The sequence below is a fragment of the Indicator indicator genome, chromosome 15 (genome assembly GCF_027791375.1).
Source record: "Indicator indicator isolate 239-I01 chromosome 15, UM_Iind_1.1, whole genome shotgun sequence".
Lineage (NCBI taxonomy): Eukaryota > Metazoa > Chordata > Aves > Piciformes > Indicatoridae > Indicator > Indicator indicator.
In genome coordinates this window covers 7,552,097-7,574,379 of record NC_072024.1, presented here as the reverse complement: position 1 = coordinate 7,574,379, position 22,283 = coordinate 7,552,097, and the positions used below count along the sequence as shown (strand labels likewise).

The following is a 22,283-nucleotide window of genomic DNA, read 5'->3' as shown; positions in this document are numbered from 1 at the left end:
ACCAACCTTCTTCTATCCAAGCACTTAACTAATGAATATACTCACATAGTCACTTTTTCATGCTCTAGGAGACATGATTTTTTATTTAATGACAGGTTATATTATCACCTCAGTATATTAAAATTGGCCTTTCAGCTCTTCCATTAGTAGAGTTCCTCAAGTCAGAGATGAACTCTAAGTAACACTATGAAGCCATACTTTCAGCTGAGGGCATCTGCCTGACAGGGTGTTTGACACAGGCTCTTTTCATGTCACAGGACTGCAGCAAGAGTGGAAAAAAATTGCCCAGAACTCAGAGTTTCCAAACTGCTCTCCAGCAGCAGTTATTTATTACTACTCTGTCCTGCAATGTCATTTCCCAAGTACCCAGGTGCTGCAGAAGAAAGAAAGAGGCCATTCCCTGCTATCGAGAGCTCCAAAATATCTTGAGAAAAAAATGGCAAAGGATAAACAGATGGGCACAAGATGAAAGCAAAGCAATCCTAGGGCTGACAAGCATGACTTTTATGTTCTGCAGAGTTAACCAGGTGGTTTAAAAAGATAAGGGGGGAAGGGGAAGGGGAAGGGGAAGGGGAAGGGGAAGGGGAAGGGGAAGGGAAGGGGAAGGGGAAGGGAAGGGGAAGGGGAAGGGGAAGGGGAAGGGGAAGGGGAAGGGGGAAGGGGAAGGGGAAGGGGAAGGGGAAGGGAAGGGAAGGGGAAGGGGAAGGGGAAGGGGAAGGGGAAGGGAAGGGAAGGGGAAGGGGAAGGGAGGGGAAGGGGAAGGGGAAGGGGAAGGGAGGGAAGGGGAAGGGGAAGGGGAAGGGGAAGGGGAAGGGGAAGGGGAAGGGGAAGGGGAAGGGGAAGGGAGAAAGAATTCAAATCAGAAGACAAGAATGAATTCAGCACAGCCAAATTAGCACTTAAGAAAATTCACTACCATCCAGACTCAAGTGCCAGTTGCATCCAGAGAGATGCAGCAGCTCTGAGCTTCTGACCCAGAATATCTGTGCCTGCAGCTTTCCCAGATTTGCCTGCACAGTCACAGAACCTGCCCCCTGCCAAAAAGCCAAGCAGATAAAAAAGCAAACTCAAAGTGAGCACCTCCAAAGACATTCAGGAATGGAGCATCCTCATTCCTCTGTCCCCTTCTCTTTGGGAAGCAAACCTTCAGGAGCCAGCTATCAGCTTGTTATGACTTTTGTTACTCACAGGCCCCACAATCAAACAGAGGGGGAGGCTAAGGTTACCACACTGTGGTAATAATCAAATTTAAGGGGATTATAATAATTGTAAGCTAATCAGGGTAGAATTATATAATTTTAATTACCAGCTGCTGTGTGGTTTAGGCATTAGAATCCCCCAGCTGTTTGCTGCTAAGTGCAACCAACAGTATGCTATTTGAAGTGCAAAATATAGATTTTCCATGTAACAGTATGTAAGGAAATGCTTAAATTGCCCTTAAAAACAGCTATATACTGTAAAGCCTCATTATAGATCATATCTTTCCAATGCTGAAAGCAGAAAGAATTTCTTTTTTTAAAAGCCCATAAATTCCTGTCCTTAATCTTAAGCTGAACGTAGGCCAAATACGAAAAGGGAATAATTTACAATCAGTTGTGTATGTTGCTACTTCAAACCACACAGTAGTTACCAGTAAATCCCCCAGCACTTGGTATAAACATAGTGTTTGTCTACTCATTGTAAGTCTAGAAAAGGACGTATTTCTGCAGAGCCTCAAGAGGTATTCACTGCATGCATAACACAGACTGAATAAAACTTGTCATTTGGATTTTCCTGGAACAACAGACTTTTATCCAGTATTCCCAAGCAGAGAAACAGATCTCTGCACTTTCTGTAGCCACCCCTGCTCACACTGTTGTATTTTTTATGTTATTCTTTGGATGCATTTTAACTGAGAACCTTTCTATGTTATCGCAGAGAGACTCCAGCAGGCACACCGACCCCCAGAGATCTTGCTTTGTTTAGAAATAAAGCAAATCCAATAGCCAGTTCATCTGGGGGGGAAAAAAGGTTCTGTTAAAGGATATTCAAGTATAAAGAGGCTGAACAGAGCCGGCAGATGCTTGCCAAGAAGAGTTGCTCTCTAAGCACCCAGATTTGGCAGAAGTCTACAAAAAAACAAGTCCAAACAAACAGCAAAGCAGTTGGTCTTGCCTTCAAACACATTCTTCAAGTTCCTGGTGTTACACCAGCCTCCTTCTCCACAATCCAACAGCACTGTGACATTTTGGTTTGACACAAGGTAACAGCAGAACGGCATCTGAGCACAGCCAGGCCTGTTATCCCCACCATCTCCTACCTCTGTCAATCTGTCCCTTCTAATGAAAACACCACATGATGGTTGAAACCTCCTGCAAACCTTTCCCACTCACCCCAAAGTCAGATTACCTGAAGTCAAATAAACTCAGAAGGTGAGAAGCTTCACATAGATCATTAACAATTACCAAGGCACAGGTTAACACAGCACTGCTGAGTGTCAGCAAGGATTTTTGCCTTCTGCATCACCTTATGCTGACCAGACCACGTCCACTGAGCAAGCACAGGCTGGCTCTCAGACATGCATCCTGGGTTGCAACAGCTTCATTGCTCACAGCTCTTAGTGGGGTTAAAACACAGAATTAGTAACTATTAGTTACTATTTGGAGGTTATGTTCTAAGGCATGTCTGCGTGGTGCAGGAGATGGTTAAGCAGCTACCTTCAAATTCACAGACCTTGGAGAGGGGAGGGCTCTGGCCAGGGAAGCAGGCAACCAGGCTGGCCAGGTAGTGATCACCTGTCCAAGCTATAACAGCCCAGCTCTGGATGGCCAGTTTCTGGCTCCAGCATCACTCCAGCCCCTGCCAGTGATGCTGTGCCTGGTGCAGCCTAAACCTTGTTCTGCACAAGGAGGGTGACACTTCCTCATCTCTGTGGTCTATTAGCGTTTGTAACTGTTCCAATATCTCCCTCATTGCAGACCAGGTACAGAAAACAAATGTCTGTAGATTCAACTATTTCTGATAAAATTGTTTCCTCTGAAAGAGTTGCAATGAAATCCAGACTGCACACCAGCTTTTAACAGAAACTGATTTTTCTAAGAGTTTTCAAGCATTAGGCAGTCCTGAATAACATCCTCTGCCATCTCTGGGGACTTTGACTAATGGTCAGCAAAAGACTACACAGAAAACTCAACAACCATTACTTGACTTAAAGATCAAACACCCTTCTGTTGACTCAGACTAACACAGCAGCCCTGGAAAAAATAAATGAACCTCCCTGAGAAGCCAAGAGCTCTTGGGTAAATCATCTGGTCTTGTAGATGGGTGTTGCCATCACGACTGTCCTCATCAGTGCCACCCAAAACTATGTGTTATCTTCAGATGGCAGCTGTACAGGACATAAACTCTTCTCTTTCCACTTTTAAAACATGATATATACTCCAATCTAGTGCAAATATAGTCAGGAAAGCATGGGGTCTAAAAAGACAGCCACTGCACCCAAAATACTAGCACCACAAACACAACACTTCCAACTCACAAGAAGGCATCAATCCTAACAAGAAGAGATGCATGAGGAAATCAGAGATTTTCACTGAGCTGTGGCACTGAGCTGTACCCAGACAGGCAAATCATGGACTAGATTAATTGCCTGAAGCATGACACAGCTGCAAAATCCTGAAGGTTTTGACTGCTTTGCAGCATCGTTCCTTCAACTCTACCCCATGCTGAGACTTTAATCCGCAGGGCTGTAATGGTACTATCAGCAATGTTAGAGGCGAGACTAAAAATAAACATGGGACAAGAAAAATGCAAAGCTCCTCCTCCCCACAAGGTCTGGAGGGAATTTCCTGAGTCAGTCAGACTGCTCCATGGCTTGTTTACTTGTTACCAAGTATGAATTTTCACAGCAGCGTGTGTGGTTTTCACTGAAGTTTCCAAGTTGAAAGCAAGGGGGCTATAATGTTGTAAGAAAACTAAACATCAGTAACCCTCTCTTGAGGGATCAGGTCCTTGCTGCTTCCTTGCCTATGGCTGCACTCTGCATTTCCAGGGCAAATACTGCATTTCCAGAAAAAATGTGAAAGCACTGGGGGCAAAGACAGTCTCTGGGGTCATGGGATGAAATCCACAGCAAGCTGCAATGAGTCCTGCATCTTACTTGATCCATTAAAGCTATTTATCCCTGGATACAGAAGCTGTCACAGAGTGTTCAGATGAGCTGGAAGGCTTGTCCCTCTGCAAAGTACCTCTCCAAAGGTTCTTCTGAGTGCCAAGAGGCACTTTGGGAAGGAGAGGATGGCTCTTCTCTGCATGGGACCCATGGAGGATATAGCTGCTGAACAGCAGCCACAGCTGACTTCAGAGCTATATAAAATGCTGGCACAAAGATTTGTTTATAAAGAGCTGAAAAATAAGTTTGACTTTAAAATAGCACAGTCACCAGTAATGGCTCAGTGGGTCACATTCTTCTTCCATGCCTGCCTCCTCTCTGCCCAGCAGCTTTCCCAAAACAGTCTGCAAACATGTCAGAAGTTCTCCACAAGAGAGACAGGAGGAAACCTGTGCCTGAGGAGTTGGAGGAATGTACTTATGAAGGGATGCTCAGCACTTTTGAAAGCACTAGACATTTTTTCAAGACTGACACTGCAGCAGAGACCATTCCTATCTGCAGCAACTTGGTAGATCAGATCCTACAGTGTATCCTGAAAATTTGAGAGGGTGACTGAAGGTTCTCTGATGCTCGCAGACAGCAATGCACAACTTCCCATTTCACAGTACGCAGCTCTTCGTGTAGCTCTTCCTGTTCACCTCTCCTACCCCTTGAGCACACACCAGAGGAAAATATAAGATTTCAAGCTTTGCAAACCTCCAGCCTAAACCAACATCCTGTAAAACTACGAGTTAAAGGCAGGAACACTTCACTTCCAAACCACAAAGGCTGTAATGAATATGGGTTTAATTGGCTGGTACAAGAGCTGCACAGCCAGAATCAGCAGCTGGCAATGAAATCAGCCCTTCTGCACTGCAGATTGCTAAACTTCTCCCCTCATCTGCAATGTGGCATGTCACACAAATGACTCAAATAAATTCAAATAAAATGAATTACAAGAGCATCTACCAAAAAATGAAGTGTTAGCCCATAACTGGTAAGACACAAAGTTTCTTGCCCAGAAGTCTCTAGTTGTACAGGGATCCCTGTAGTGATTCATTTCTACTATGCGTGTGTCTACAACATCCTCCATAGGAAAAGCATATCTTTTAGATAGCATTTAAAATTTGGCCCTTTAGAGCTACTGATTTCAACAGGCTCAGTGCATACTTAAAAAAAAAATCTCATTGTCTAGAATTAGAAATGAGGCTCTTTGAAAAATCAGTCCCAAATAACAGAAATCTCTATCAAGCAATTGCAGCATGAGTTCTTGCTTCATTTATTTAACACAGTTATTCACATGAATGCCCAAATTTCCTTTACAGGTTTGCAAAGCACAGAGAAAGTTCTGTGCTAGTTTGCATCTAACTTCACACTCCTTGAAGAAAAGCCAGATTAGTAAGGAAAGGGATTTTACAGCAAAGCCTTTCTTTCATCTGCTGAAAAAAAAAGCTTTGAATCTCATAAAGCAAATGTAGCAAACTCTTGAGCCAAGGTATTTCAGAATTAGCAGGAGCACATTGCTGTCACTTGAGAAACTTACTGGAAGTTTTACAGTTTACACTTAACACCACCTTGTTCCTGAATGAAGAAATGCACACCAGACAGAGTAAAACTGAGTAATTAAATTAATAATACAACCCAAAACCACACCAAGAATTTCAGGTGATATGTGTGTGCATCTTTTAATTCCAAAGGCCAGGCTGGCCTAAATAGAAGTAGACATGAGCAAAACAAGACAATATTACCATGAAAGCAGCTGAGGAATTGCTGCTGTCAGTTTCTTCCCATTGAGACCTTGGACACCACCCTCAGCCCACACCAGACAGCTTCTGTCTTGGCCAAGGCAAGGCTAAGGCCAGAAGCTCCCACTGCCATTAGGAGATAAAATGCAGAGCAGAATTTAAACTCCTCAGCTAGTTTAGTTACAGACCACAGGTGTACAGTCCACGCCTTTCTGGTTTTAAATTGGGTCTTGTCCCCAGGGCTCCATATTAAAGAAGTTGTTCATACAGTGAATCGAGAGTCAAAAGTTTTGGACATGTCAGGACAAATCCCACCAAACACAAATTGGTATAATGTACAGATTTACACTTGCTTACATGGCACTAGAAGGGGATAGGCAGTAACTCAAGCTGCACGACAGTGATGATAAGCATTGCTTTTGTAAGGCTGAAAGCGGGTTTTGGGAAGAGAAGATAAATCAAAACATGGCACCTTTGAAAGGGGAGCAGCACAGGAGGTAAGCCCCAGCAGCTCCACAAAACAACCATCTTTCCTCAGGAAAACAGACTTTGGTGTTACTCAGTACCTAAGTTTTGCAACAGCTTTTATTCTAGTTAAAATTGCATGAGAGCTCATTAATTTTAATGCTGTGTGCTTTGCCATACCCAAACTCAGGAACAGTGAATCTTGCAAGCATATGCCTGGCATGTTCACAGAAGGACTAGTCCCTTCTCACTCAGCCCTAACCACCCCCACCCCCAGAAACGGGCCACAGGAGGAGGATGCTTTTACTGCCCTTAGACCTGACCCTCTAAACATCCACTAGGAGCTCTGATCACTCCATTCCCAGCCAGGCACCCCAGCATCACTTGGCTCCATGAAAGCCACTGCTGCCACAACCCCAACAAGGACAGCGAGTAGAGAGGGATAGAGCCTCTTCCAAACACCAAGGCTGGGAGACTGTGTGTCTGCCCTCTCAGCTTGCACAGCCCCACCCAGGATCTGGGTCTCTAGTCTCTAAAAAAAAACAGACCCCTCTTAAAAAAGTCTTTCTGATATGACTCAATGATCTGTGGAGGTCCCTTCCAACTCCTAGCATTTCATGATATGCCAGTTATGACAAATGCTGCTGAGCACCTGCACCCATGTGTTCAACTGGCATTTTAAATGCACTTATTCCTATGTTATGGTGCATTGTCTTGACCTAAATTATTAAATAAACCAAATGCATCAAGGTTGGTTCCCTCCATACAAGTAACAGAGTTTTATTAGTTAATATACCACTGGAGGTGTGCTAACTCCAATGTTTTACTGGGAAGAGACTGTGTTTAATCTGGACTGCAACTAGGGATCAGGAAAGGGGGAAAAAAATGGTCTTAAGAGTAAATATGGCACCATTAACAAAGCAACAGGTTAATTATCAACCACAGGCATGAAACTGTGGGAACAGAACAGAAACTCAGTCCTGCTTGTGATGATGCCAGCTGTTGGACAAGCAGAAAGCAACCCAGATACACTGCAAGAGGAAAGGCACTAAAGTCCTTGCTTTGTTACATAAATAAAGAAGTTGGTTCTGTAACAGGTATCTGCAGGGTATTTGGGGTGCTCTGATTTTACTAGCCAGAGGTGCAACAGCCAGCAAGGCAGGTTTAATATCCATTAAAAAAATGTTTTATGCTGGATATCAGGGAGCTCTGCAGGGTTCAGAAATGGGTCAGACATTTCTTCACATAACAAGAATAGCCAAAGGCAGTATCTGATATCCCACAAAAGGCAACAAACACCATAAACAAGGTATAAACAGGGAAGCCTCCATGCTTCCAGACATAAACTGCCCTCTGCCTACAAGAGACCAGGACACTCTCACAGGGATGAGCTACTCTTACCAGGAGGTGCCAGTTTCTAATTCTATCATCTCCAACAGATTGTATTAACCAGTACTTGCAAGAGGAAAGCAGCTGAGCAGACAGCTCACCTGAGTCTGGTGTGACACATCCTACACCGAAGGAAACAGTATCATTCTGGCAACACCTTATTTCCAAAACCACTTATGAGAAGAAAAACAAAGCCAGCACTCTTCAGAAGATTTGTAACTGTTACTATTTTAAAGTACTACCTTAGACAAAACAACAACAATGAAACAAAATGCTAAAAGGCAACAAAAGAATAGCTACAATAAAAAGTCAAGCTATCACATCAGCCCAAACCTGCCAAAAAATGAAGGGATCATAGAAGATGAGAGAAAAAAAAAAAAGTATTACAAGAGGAGTAGGTAAAAATAGAAGTGCCAGGATGTGACATGCCTTCAAGATATAGAAAAAGCATCTGGATTGTCCTCAGATCCCCTCTTGACTGCTGTCTAACTCAGTAATCATCCCTCTTGAGCAACAGGGTTGTCTCAAGCAGAGCAAGAGGGCAACGCTGATTTCTTTTCATTCGATGCCATTTAGGGCAAAGCACCTTCCAGTCAGAAAGGGAACAGTTTGTGCCCTCGGTTTCACAATCTTCTGCTCATGGGCCAGGGAAGGACTTGTCTCCAGCCAGGGGAGCTTCAGGAAGGCCACCAAAAAGCAGCTCTGTAAATTAATACACTGGTGCAACTCACTCCAGTGATGCAACTCACTTCCAGTTGTGAAGAGAAACTCACAGCTCTTTCTGTGAATAGCACAGAAAGCCTCATCTTGGCCTGTTAAAGTTTCCAGGAATAGAATTTCCACCTTATTTTCAGCACCTGCCACTTACTGGGCATTGCTAAGGAGACCCACTTCTCTTCCAAACCACCCAACTTTTCAGTTGAACAAATTTTGTTTCTATAGCAGTTACAGCCAGTGGCATGGCTCTGAAGCTGATACCTGCCCATGTATGTCCTGCTGCTAAAGTGACAGCTACAGAGAAGTACTTGAAAGCACTTAAGCAAAAGATGTTTTGTCATTTTGTGAAGCATTAACACTGCCTCAACGCTTCACTCTTTCCAAGGATGCTATGACAACCTGGCTGTGGACAGACTTTCCAGCTTAAATTATGGATTTTGTAACGCTCTGAATACCACTCCTGAAAGGCAGAGACCTTAGAGCGTGCCTCCTCTGCTCTCTCCATGGTCTCCAAAGTCTGAAACAGGGAGATATTTGACTTTTTGTCTAAGCTAAGGCAAGGTGTGGACAAGTGAAAATTCCCATTCAATAGAATGTTGAGAACAAACCCAGGCAGCTGAGCGTGAAAATATCATGAAGTCCAAAGCCGTCGAGTGTGAGCCTTAGGACAGAGAAACAGTCAGGCAAGTGCACAAATGCCTTCCACGTGCTCTGGGTAGAAAGAAACTGATTTTTTTTTTTTTTTTTTTTAAGACTAACATGGAAACTGCTTTAAGCAATTTGTCATTTTCATTAGAGGTACTGCAGCGAAAGAGATTTCGACAAGTTAAACAACTTCCTACCAGAATGGCTGTATGCAATGTTTGAACTACCTCTAGCAGACCTCTTAGAAAAGGAATATTTCTAATTTTGCCATTCAGAAAGACTTCGAAATGTCACTGCCGTTTGATTTGACCAGTGAAGAGGAAATACAGAGCTGAGAGAAGGGAGAAACAATGCAAATACCATTCTGTATTTTTTCACTTGCTTTCAGGCAGCTTGGTGAGCAGATGCTAAGGAGTGTGAATATTGCTCATTTACCTCCAAGAAGGGGAAGCTTCAGACATATTTTCTGTAAATGTTACAATTTAAAGCTCACCTGGATATTACAAATCATCAATGTGAACTACCAGCTGAAAGAGAGATGAGTTTGAAAGCATCTTTTTGCTAAACTTGAGCCAGAAACAATGTTTTTATGGCCTGCAGTCCTCCAAACATGATCCACTGTGATGCATAGTAATGCTGAGGTCTCTTCTAGAAAAGGGATTTAGAGGAAAATAAATATGCAGTAAGGATTCCTCACTCTCCTTAACACGAGTGCAGACTACTATCAGCATTCAGCCATGCTGCTGTATCCAAATGCATGAAAGGTCTGTCCTTTAGAGGCCTTGCTGAAGTTTTATCAGTTGGATACACTAACGGGAAAGCTTTGGTCAGGCAGGAGTTCAGGGAGAAGAGGACTCTGCCTGACACAGCCCACAGAAGATGCCTGCAGTTCATAAACAGAGCAATATGAGCAGAAAAGCAGCAAAAATCAGCTGGGTGACTTTTGTTCCTCCAACTACAATTGATAACAGAAGAGTTCCACTTGAAGTCTGTATGATAGCTAGAAAGTCCCTAAATCTTTAAAGGGAAGTATTTTTATCTCCCTGATGAACATACATGCTCTGGCAGGGGGTTGGACCTGATAATCTCTTGAGGTCCCTTCCAACCTCTGACATACTGTGATACATTCCTGGACCTGGGGAGCAGGAGGTGCTGCAGGCAGCAGAAACACTCCTTGTCAGAAACAAATTACTGTACCCAGCACCTCCTGAACCAGGCTCCAGCCAGCAGATGATGTAACCTCCCCTGCCAACTCAATTGCACTGTGGAAAAATTCTTGTTCTCCCAGCCAGGGGCAAGATCCCATCCGGGCAGATGCTGCTACAGCCAACACTGTGCTGAATGAGAGAAGAATACTGAAAATAAAAGTTAACAATGACAAGCCAGTTTGGGAGCCATGGTTTCCTTATTTCCCCAGCATCCTCAGGGGAGAGCAGGCAGCACTGTTACAGCAATGCCAACCCACCCACTTGGTCCCAGCAGTCCCAATGCAGGGCACAGATGACCAGGCTGAGTTATGTACCAGCTACATTAAATCAATTTGAAATAGATTTTGGTTAATCCGCTGCAACCTTTTAACGTCAATGAGCTCTTTGGGGTTGTGACAACTTGCCCAGCTTGTAGGCAAACAGTAATTTCCACACTGGTTTAGGCAAGCCTGAGCACTGGTTATAGCATCTTTTATATCCCAACAGACAGAAAAAGTCCTCTGTGATGTGCTATGTTAGCACATGCTTAAATTTAAGCACCCCCATTTTTACTGGGCCTTTTCTAGTGTCTAACAACTTCAGCAGATCCAAATATAGACACTAATTGCTTGCCAGTCTGCTATGTGACCAAGATATCCTCTCCCAGATCAGAACTATGTAAAAAAAAAAAAAAAAAAAAAAAAATTAGCTCCTGGAAAAACTGATATGTATGTCCAGTATCAGCTAATACAACTGGAAAATTGGCAACAGTAAACAAAAATAAATGGAAAAGCCACCTTGGATATTCCCTAAGTCATCTCTTGCAGAGAAAATTCAGGTTTTCACATACTTTACAAACATATAGAAAAAAAATTATGTATATAAAGAGAGAGAGAAAGAGAGAAAGAGACAGAGAGAGAGAGAGAGGAGGTTGTATTTTAAATGGAAACACTGCCATGGCAAACCTCGACCTGAGCAGGATAGTCTGGCCATGCAGAAAGGAGTTGTTCCAATTGGAGCGGTTGACCCATTTCACACACTTCAACGCAGATCTGAGAAGCAGCAGAGCCCCACAATTGAGATTTATGGGTCCATGACCTTGCCACAAGCATCTCAACCAAGTCATGTAGCCTTTGTGCTTGGCTCCCCCTCTCCAAACATCACCTGGGGTCTTTTTAGTCCTCACCCTCCCTCTCCTGCACAGCATCCAGGTAGAGACACTACTGTTTCATGCACTGCATGGCACAAGAAGGCCTCCAACTTGGTAAGGCTTGAAAGACTGCCATCACACACCTAAGTATTCACCACTTCTCCCACCCTCACAATGGAATGACCTTCTGTTAAAGTGTAACTGCCACCTGCCTCTGGAATGAGGGAGTTAAATGCCACTTTATTGCCTTCAGAATGCCAGACACCTGCGTGCACAGTGAAACTAGGCACATTTCCGAGATTCTGTTTATAGGTGAGCTCTAGCTTTCCCTCCTGCACTCTCAAAATGATTCACAGGGACCAGCCAAAGGTCCAGGTAGCAGCTGCCCCAGCATTCATCAGGAAAAGGGAATCCAGATCTTGAGAAGTCACATTGCTAAACCCCATTAAAAAGTATGAGAGGTCTCATGAGGCAGACGTCTTTCAAAACCAACATGTTCATGCAGATGATTTACAGGACAAGTATCACTGAAACCATTGCACCACAGGAACACCACAGAAGTGAATTTAAATGTGTGTGCAGGATCAGAGGCTGCCCATGCATCTCGTGATCAGGTAATGGGCATGGGAACCCTTCTCAGCCATAATGGTGGTGGTTTCATACTCTTCAGCTTTCAAATAGCTGTGCCAACACAAATTTTGCCACTTATGGTGAAATCTATGGCATTGGCTGTTTGACAGCCTGAGATGCTAGAGTCTCAGGGTTAATTTCCAGTAAAAAGGTGTGGGGAGGCAAAAAAGAAGAAGAAGAAAAGGAAAAAGAGGAGGAGATTCAGCCCTACTGAAGTAGCATTTGACAATCTGAATGCTAAAGTGCAAAAAGTAAACATATACACACACATACATACATGTGTGCATATCCATACCAGTCACATGTTCCAAGAGCCTCACCCAACAACTCAAACTATTTTGACAGGTGAGACACAATGTTTTCACAATCTCCTCCTCTCATGCTTGGTGCTCATAAAAAAAAATAAATAAAAACAAACAAACGAACACTTTCCCCTATATATAACCTCTCCAAGCAGCTAACCCTTGGACCAGCACAGCCCTGATGTGGACTTTTCCCAGAGTAGTTCTGTGCCTCCTGCAGAAATCCAGAGAGAGGCAGTTATTGGAGGTTTAATTGCCTCACTCCATGTGTAGTTAACAAAGCTCCCTGCAACATGAAGGATTTATATAAACTATGGCTATGTTCAGACTAAAATATCTCCATGTGAAATTAGGTCAACAATCTCAGCACGTCCATATTTCTTCATTAAGAGGAAGAAAAAAGAATGAAAAAGAAACCAGAGTAACACAGCTATGGTAGATGCAGAAATGTATTTGCCAGCTCAGATCTCCATCTGGAAACAGTCTGAATAATAGCAGCAGATAGCAGGTGACAGGGAGGACTCCACAGTGCACACAGAGTATACAAAGGTTAGCAAAACACTATATACCATTGCTAAGCAAGTTTGGTATTCGCACATAAAAATACACAGTGTTTGCTGGGGTATGGGAAGAAGACAATCTAATAACAGCAGAAAAAAAAAAAAAAACAACACCTCTTCTCCCAATATACAAATAACTTACTGATTTCCTTAAAAAACAACTGAAAGCGTGACCCCAGAGTGCCCCTCTGCAAACCCAGCAGAGCCTCTGGACGTGCTCATGCAGACAGGCTGCTGCTGCACCTCTCAACCACAGTCAGCGCACACTAAGATATTCTATATTAGACACTTCATTGGTTAAGGAAAAAAGCATACCAGGGAAAAGAGAAGGACATGACTCTTTGTTTTGCATCAGACTTAATCCCTTTATCGCCCTTATGACAGACAGAGAAGAAAGCCTGGGCTGGACAAGTGGCTGCCAAAGCCCCATCAGCTGTCCTGTCCTGCAACACCTTCCCCATGCAGCAGTGCCAGCACTGGGAAGGGGACACTCAGCTTGGAGACAGCAATCAATACAAGCTGAGGGATGAAGGGATTGAGAGCAGCCCTGTGTAGAAGAACTGGGGGGTATTTGTGGATGAAAAGCAGGACATCCAGTAGTGAACAGCTGGAAAGCTTTCCTCAACCTGATGCTTTTAGTATCTTCCATGTATCTTCTGCTTCCCATTTCCCTCCCTCAGCCATCCTCATCGTCCAGGAAAGCTCCAACAAATTGTTCCTTTGCAGGTCCAACCCCCAGGGGCACCCTCCTGCATCCTTGCCACTTAAATTACTGATTTGGAGTTTTACACACCTTCAGGAAAGGTATGTTCTTTGCTATTTTTAAGAGTATTTTCACAGTGATTCCGCAACCCAGGTCTTCACCTGCCCAGTTCAGCCTGTTTGAGAGGTAACTTTTCCCTCTCTCTCATGCCTCCAAAAAAAACTCCAAGACATCTGTGTCTGTCATCAGTTTGGACTAACACCCACCTAGCACTGGATCTGCACCACTGGAATAAGAGAAGTTGAACTTCAAAGGTTTGATTTTTTTTTTGTTGTTTTTGAAAGTACACAATATCTGCACAGCTTTGTTTGTGTTGAGGGAGTGGCTGGATTTTAGGCAGCTTCTCTTTTCTCAAAGGCTTTTTGTTAATAACTAAATGAAAAGCCCAGAGCTGAGGTTTTCCCTTTAAAAAAACATGCCACTGTGATTAAGGATATGAAGAAAGAAAAGTCAGTCTCTCCCCAACCTAACTGTATTGAGGCACTGACTTCAGGCTCCCAAATTACAGATGTATAATCCAAGACAATGAACTCTTTAGTCAAGGATTAGCAAACCATGCAAAACTGATTCCTTATTCAAATGCCTTGCAATTTTAAGGGCATCTGTTCCACTTTGCAAGTCATCCCAAAGGCTTTGTTTGTTGCTTGTTTTTTTTTCTCCTGTTCCATTATGAAGACAGGGCACTTTGCATTATTTTCACACCATGTAATAAGTGCTATTGTTTAGACTAATAGGGGACAGTCAATGAAATCCAATAAATATTTTTACCTTATCTTTCTTTCAAGTTATGACACAAGCCCTCCCAAATATGAAAACAGGAACTGTTCTTACTCAAAGGCCAAATCTGTAAAAATATAACACAAAACATCAGGACCTGGAAAAAAAAATACTTTGTATCTCCAAGGTCTAATAGGGGCAATTAAAAAAAAAATCATAATATTACTAACACAAAACAGTTCAGCACAAACTATGCCAAAGTCAAGACTGGGGACAAGCAGAGAGTGTGGTGCCATCGTTCCAGACATAGCAGCATAATAGCTCTGGAAACCATTTAAAATGTCACAGGAGGGAGGATGGATGGACTGGCTGACCTTTGGGAACTGAAGGGTGGATCTCAACAAAAACCTCCCAGCTACCCTGGGCCATGCTGCTTCTGCAGGGCCAAGAAGGATGCTGGCCCACCTATTTGGCCTAGAAATTAAAGTACAAAAGAAAAAAAAAAGTAAAGACAAAAAAATCCAAATCTGCCAACATACCAGCGCCATGTAAAAGCTGCCAAGATGCTCTGGAAACAGGCAGCCTCTTCTACAGCTCTCTTATCAGACCTGTAGAAAACAAACCCTGGCTGATAGCCCAGGCTTGGGTTTGCTTCCCAACACCAGATCCTTGCAGGTAACCCCAAACTTAAGCCATCAGATGCACTGACTATGTGGATCCCTCCAGGCTGCCAGCTCCCGCAGGACTCGGTGTCTGACCTGTCAAGTCCCTGCAATGGCTAAGCCAAAGCACGTTGCACAAGATAAAACATAAAGTGAGAAAACAGAATATCAAGTGTCAAGAGAAAGAGAAAATGATAATAGCAGTGAAAATGATGTTTCTGCAGGAGCTGGTCTTGCACGCTCAGCAGCACTGTCACTCACATCGAGAAGCTACTGTTTTCTCTGTCCTGCAAGCAGTGCCTCTGGTGACAGGGTAACAGGGCTGGATAAGATCTTCACAGATCACAGGGGGGATGACCCATCTCTGTGCCCTTGGTGCAAAAAGGTCACTTAATACTAAGCTTCTAAAAGGCAAACAACAAAAAACGTTTTTCCATAGCTGAGCTACAGAAAAACTCTGCAGAAGTATGGGCCAGGAACATCCCATGTTTTGCTGCCCTAGGAATTGGGACAGAGGTGGAAGGAACTCAGATAGCATGGAGAGGTCTGCTCACCAGCCCTCCAAGTGCCACCAATGCTCATGGTAAGGACCTCTGTCTTCAGTTAAAACCTTGCCTCAATTCTTTATATTCTCTCTATAAATTGGTGGCAGTTGCTCATATAGAATCAGAAATTTCACCAAGAAATTTATGTCACACAGAGATCAAAACCTGTATGTCTTGATTTACAAGTTCCAGTCAAGCTCAGAGCAAGTATAAAGACAAAACAAAACAAACACCTGAAATACCTAGCAAGAATATCTAGTGTCTGGACTACAGTCAGGGAATGGAAAAAACAAATTTGGTCAATTATTTAAAAAAAAAACCACCTCAACAGAGATCCCAAGGACCCTGTCCATGCCCACAGCTCAGACCTTGTTAATGTGATTGAAAGATCCCTCAAGCCAGCAGCATCTTCTCAGTTTCCACATTACCTTCAAACTGATGCTGAAATATAACAAATGATGGACATACTGGCCCAAGTCATCAGTTTTGCACAGCCACAGAAGTGCTACTAAGAAGATCTTTATGCCTTAATGCAGTTGCCCTTGGGTAAATGTGTGTGTCAAAGGAGTCTCTCAGGCATCAGATAAAAAGAGAGAGAAACAGTCAGAAGAAATCCATGAATGAATGATCCCAGCCAGAACCAGAGGAAAACAACAGTCCCAAACACAAGAATGCAATGAGCTATTGATGGTTTGGCTTTCAAACCTGTTAAAATCTCTTCAATTTCTAAAAAGATACATGGAAGATGAATCTTAAATCTCACAATAGCAGGTCAACAATTCACTCATGCAGGAGTCGCAACGTGGTCTTAAAAAAATAAACTGACACAACACACAGGTTGGTGTTAACATCTTATTTTGCAATGATGTTGAATGACTGTTCATAATTAGACTCTAATTGTGATTTAATTGCTCTGTGATCTGAGTGGCCATAAAGAGAGAGCCTGGAGTCCCATTTCAATGGGTGGAAAGATTAACCTTACTGTGGAAAACATAATCCCATTTCATGCCATTAAAAGGATCATATTAACTCCTGAAATTTTTTATAGGGGCAAAGATGTAACACTTTGGCTCTAACATCCATCTCCAGGGTGCTAACTCATGGCTCTGGAGAGGATGGATGAGCAGTTTGCCACAAGTGGGATCAAATTCTAAATCCTGACAAGTGCTACATTGTAAATTCAGGCACAGTAAAGATAAGGTCTTCCTCACAGCAATATTTTACACAGACATATACATTGCACAATTACTAAATGCAGCACTACTTTAAAGAAAGAAGATCATTGATTTGTACCAAAATATATTAGAAGTGATGGAAAAAGAGAGTTTGTGCCTGTTTCAGTACTGACTAGCCCTGCACAATGCTCATCCCAGTGGGTCCGTGTCAAAACCAGGCCTTACAAATTTAAGGCACATGGATGTCTTCCAAGCTTTTGGATGGCAAATCTTTTGCTCCACTTCAAATCCACTCCGGTTCTAACAGAATTTGGGTCAAATGGAAAAAAGACTTAGAGAATTCACCATGCAAGTGACTGGCATTCAGCTGCACAAAGACTAAAGGAAAACACTTTTCGGAGCTCATGCGTGACACTGCAGAAGTAAACTCCTGGAATAAGCAATAGCTCACTCTCTAAACAGCTTTTCCCTTTGCTGGCCCAAGAGAGGCAGCTGCCCACACATCAGACCAAGCACATTTCAGGGCAGCACACACGCATCAGTGCTCCCTTTCGGGTGCTGCAATGCCAGTCACCAGCGTAACCTACTTAGTGTGGGATGTTCAGCGTCACCCATGAACAAAGTGATGCTTTGCTTCCAAGGGTTTGCCAAACTACTGAACACACAAATATTAATGGATGCATCGACTTCTGTTGTGTTTGTTGTTTTTTTTTTCCATACTCTCCAAAACCAAAATATCCATGACAGCAGTTGTCTGACAAGCTCTCTCAAGAAAATAAAAGCAGAAGGTCTTAACAGCACGTCATGACAACTTCTGGAAAGAAGCTGGTTTAATTCAAACTGGGACATGTAGCTGATTTCAACATTTCATGATCACCTCATCCAGGCAAATGCCAGCCTGACATTGAAGCATTGAGTCACAGCACAGAATTTATCTTAGGGTCAAGTTAATGTTTGAAAAGAAACAAATGCAGCTGATAGCACTGGGTAAACAGTGACGGTTTCTGTTTGGGATCACGCCTGCTCCTGTTTGCCCTGTGTAGGGCTAATAAAAAACCCTCCCCACAACTTCTCTCTACTGTGGAATTGTCTCACCCACAAAGCACTACAAAACTGATCTCAACACCTCCTGGTTTCAGAACAATTGGTAATTTAGGGCACTGGATCTTGAGAGTTTTTAGGAAATCATTGAACACAAAACTGGGGAAAAAAAGGCAAATTAAAAATAAATGTACAAATATATTAACTTTGACAGTATCCCATATCAAGTAACTGGCTTGGTATGATTTGGCAGGGATCATCTAACCAAGGAGTAAAAAACATAAGAGGTTGCAATCCAAAATGAGCCCATCTCTCACTGAGGGAGAAAGAAATCCCAGACATCTTGCCATAAACAAAATACAGTGATTTTTACAGGTACAGCCTTAATTCTTTGCTTGTGAAGAACAAGATGATATACTTTTGTTCTGTCATGCTGAACTCTGTTAAAGGAGATATCCAAGAAGAAAGAGTGTGCCTGATTTTACTATGGATTTATTTAAGGGAGCAACATATTATTGATGTATCCAAATCAGCTACTCGTGAAGTGTACCCAAGGAATCAAGATACAACTGAAAAATCGCCGTGTTCAGGCAATGCCAGCTTCACACAAGAATATGTGACCATTGCTTCTATAATTCAATCTATTAACTCCACACTCTCAGATCCAGTAATAATAAAAAAGCACTTCCTAACTCCATGGGAGTTAATTGCCAATTTCATCAGAATTTGGGCACAGATGTAAGATGGAAACAGTCAGTCATAAAAGCAGTACATGTTAACTGAGGTTTTTTCACACATTTGACAGTTCTGAAAGTTACCAAGATACATGCTAGCAGATTCTTCCTCCCTCTTTCCAAAACCCAGGCAACTATAGTTGTATCTTTCTTTCTCAAACTTAATACCAAAAAAAAAGGGTACACGTAGGGGCAAAGGAAAGGAAAGTTTTGTTGAAGTTCTTCAGCTTCCCTCACTCTCTCTCACAGGGTAAGGGAATGATGAAGAAATCCCATATGAGCAGTACTAAATACTGTTATTCCAATTAAGAGAATTCAAATAGATTCTACTTTTTGTACTTTGTGGGAACCTGTTCAAACTTACAACTCACAAAAAAGAAAAAACACTGCATGTGAGCCTGTAAGCCTATAAACCCTAGTTTAATGACAAAGCCCATGCATAGCCTATTCCACCTATGTTTCACATCCTAGTCTTGTCTTCTAAGTGCAAGGTCAGAACAGTTATTTTCTCTGTTCATGCTTGTAGATGACGGACTTATTTATAGTAAATTTCCTGTTTTTCCAGCCTTGTAAATGTCATACAAAATAGACAAGGCAATAAAATGTACACACTTCCAGGCTAATACTGCCCTAGCATTTCAGCACCAGTCCGTTAGGCACAAAAACTGGGAAAAGGAGAAGAATTACAGTTTTGGAAGGGTTTACAATTTTCACACAGCCTATTCCTTCTGAATGACAGTTTCCAGCCTCATAAAGAGATTTTTAATCAATGTAGAAGTAAGCTATTTTAATTAAAACATTCTCCTTTCCTACACTTATGATCTGGATTCACGAGGGAGATTCCTGCTCTGTGCAAAGCAGCACACAGATGCCAGGCTGTCACTGACAGACCACAAAAACACACGTATTTCTATTTCTACACTCCTGTCTCATAAAGCATTTTTTTTAAATGCAAAGATGGGGCAGGGAGGAAGGAAAATATAACCCCACAGTAAAACCAGGGGCTTGGTTCTCCCTTCTGGGTAAGGATGGTCCAAGGTTCAACTACCTGCTCTGACTCCCTTGCAATGCTTTGAACCTTTTTCTCCCAGCTTCCAAGTAAACCCAGCCAATACGCTAAAACTCAGCTTTCTGCCCCTTCTTCTGACCATATCCTGGAGCTGAGATACACATTTACCACTAAATTCTACCTTTTCTGGTACATTCCCATGATGCTTTTCTATTTAAATTAACTAGGATTTCCAAAATAACAAGAAGTTAATCAGAAATTGTTTGTTTGGGAAGGGTTTGGGTTTTTACCACCTTCTTTCAACCACCAACATCATAAGCTGAATTTTAGCACTTCTGCTAAAACAATCAGTATGGGAAAAAAAAAAAAGAAAAAATAAAAGAAAAAACCTGCCTAACTTCCTCATACTTTTCCTCGTGCTTTTCTCCCCCTCCTGCCTGGGCAGGGAAACCAGGAGCTCAGTTTCCCTCCCTGCTTCCCAGTGAAGTCAGAAAAACGCAGCAGGGAAAACACACATGTATTTAAAAGAAGCTGATTTTGTTGGGAGTTTGACAGTTTGCTTAGAAATGACTAACAAGTAACTGTGCTTTAGTACAACAGCTCTGGGGCAGTTTTGAGCTGATGTTTTCCCAGAAAAGGGGAGCAGGTGGTTGAGGGGGATTGCTCAGCCATGGCTCATCTCCTCTCCAACACCCCTTTGCTGAGATTTGCTCCAGCAAGAGAGGTTCGAATGATAGCTATGAGACAAGTGCCTGCAGCCCTTCAGCTCTGTACACTAGTGAAGACAGGGACAAGACTTCAGGTGATGTTCCTGCCAGCTGGCCAGAAATTTTGTCTGCAGTGACCAGCTGGGTTGAACCAACTACAGAAAAAAAAAAATGCCTCTTGCACCAACACCCAGAGCAAAATCCCCAACTTTGAGATGCATCCAGATATGGGTCTGGATGACAAATATACTTTCCCCAAAGGAATCTCTTGGGCAGTTCCTCTACATGGAGCTGATCTGGGGTGCTCCTCCATCCTGCACCCTTCCAGGTGCCCAGATGCAGCCCTGCTCATCCTTGCCCATCAAACCAGCCTCAGCGGCTGAAGCAACACCAAGAGTTTCCTGGAACGAAATTCAAGTCCTGCCCTGCAAATTACAAGCCCATTATCCAGGCCTGTTATGCCAACCTGTTGAGCGACTCTTGTGCGTACACGGATGTGAAGTGTTGGGGTTTTTTAATCCCCATGGGAGGGCTCTTCCTATCCATTTTCCTAGCCAAGAGGGAGATCTACCTGTGCACTACAGGGCTGGGAGCCCGGATGTGTCCTCACTTAGGGTAAATCCGGGGAAAAAAAAGCAATCCCGAGCTGGCTTGAAATCAGAGATGCTGTGGTAGGAGGGTCAGAGCTTCTTCCTTCCCAAGGCGAGCAGCCGGCAATCACATGCTGCACTTTTTGAAGAAGCCTCCCGTCATCGCGCAGCAGCGCAACTGCTCCAAAGGATGCTCAGCTGCTGGAGAAGAATTTCTCCCACATTCCCCCACCTGTGGGTCTGCCTTTGCCGCGACAGGGGTCAGCCCCGGTCACTGGGCTCCCTCCCTAACGCCCATGGGTGCTCCTGCCGGGAGCGCTGGGGGCTCGACGGGTGCCTCAGGGAAAGCCTCACGCAATTCCTCGCTGTGCTTAACACAGGCTGGAACACTGCAAGCGGGGTCCCGAACCAGGACTACGAGGTGACGGTGCCGAGGTGCGCCCGGTAAATGTGCGCACACGAGTGTGTGCAAACCTGTGGGACTGCACTGGGGGACCTGTGCTGCCCCGATGGACTAACGTTCACCTTTCCCTTCTGCACCGCACCGCACTCGCCCTCGGCCACCCAGCACCACCGGCGGGGCCTCGGCACCACCTCCAAGGGCAGCGCGGAACGGCACTCCCCCGCCCCGACCCTCCACAGCCCCGCGCCCGGCCCGGCCTCGCACCTTGTCGGACGGCTTTCACCACGATGGGGTCCTTGCAGCTCCGGATCACTTCCAGCACGTCGTAGCGCGGCAGCCCCGAGACGCGGACCCCCTGCACCTCCAGCAGCAGCTCCCCCTCGCTCAGCGCCGCTTCACTGTCTCCCACCGCCGCGCCCGCGTAAGGGAATTCACCGTGCTCCGCTCCTCCGAGCAGGACGAAGCCCAGCTGCCCGCCGGGCCCGCGGGTTAGAGTGCACTGCCGCACTCGGCTGGCCCAGTGGTTCTTCTTCTGGACGACGCGCGACATAGTGCTGCGCGGCCCTCCGCGCCCGCGGAAGCGCGGTAAGCAGGTGCGCAGGGGGCGCCGACCCGCCGCTTCATAGACTGACCCGCCGCCGGCCCCTCAAGCCATCTCCACCGGCACCGCGCCCGGCCCGCATGGCTCCGCGCCCGCGGAGGGAACGCACCCACCTCCCGCCTTCCCTTCCCGTGTTACTAGAAAAAAAGAAAGAAAAATAACAAAATTTAAAAAAAAATAAAAGCCAAAAAAAAAAAAAGCCCAAAACACAAATCCGGCTGGCCCTCGCCCTCCCGCGCCGCTCCTTGTCCCGCCGCCCCTCTCCGCGGAGCGCTGCTCGGAGCGCGGAGGCGGCGCCTTTAAAGCTATACAAAGCCCCGTTTGTTTTGTTACACTTGGGTCCGTCCCGCTCCGCCGCGCTCCGCTCCGCGCCGCCGGCGCAGGCGCCCTCGCACACCCCGCCCCGGCCCGGCCCGG

At 44.3% G+C, this 22,283-nt stretch overlaps 1 protein-coding gene across 3 annotated transcripts in view; it reads right to left on the bottom strand.

Moving 5' to 3' along the window:
• The window catches only part of MAGI1 (membrane associated guanylate kinase, WW and PDZ domain containing 1), a 351,151-nt gene extending 329,336 nt beyond the window's left edge, over positions 1 to 21,815 (bottom strand). For all 3 annotated transcript variants that reach the window (XM_054387388.1, XM_054387391.1, XM_054387390.1), the window contains exon 1: positions 21,530 to 21,815. In XM_054387388.1, the coding sequence (XP_054243363.1) occupies positions 21,530 to 21,815 (286 nt within the window). The remainder of the gene's footprint in view (positions 1 to 21,529) is intronic.
• Between the last annotated feature and the right edge of the window lie 468 nt (positions 21,816 to 22,283).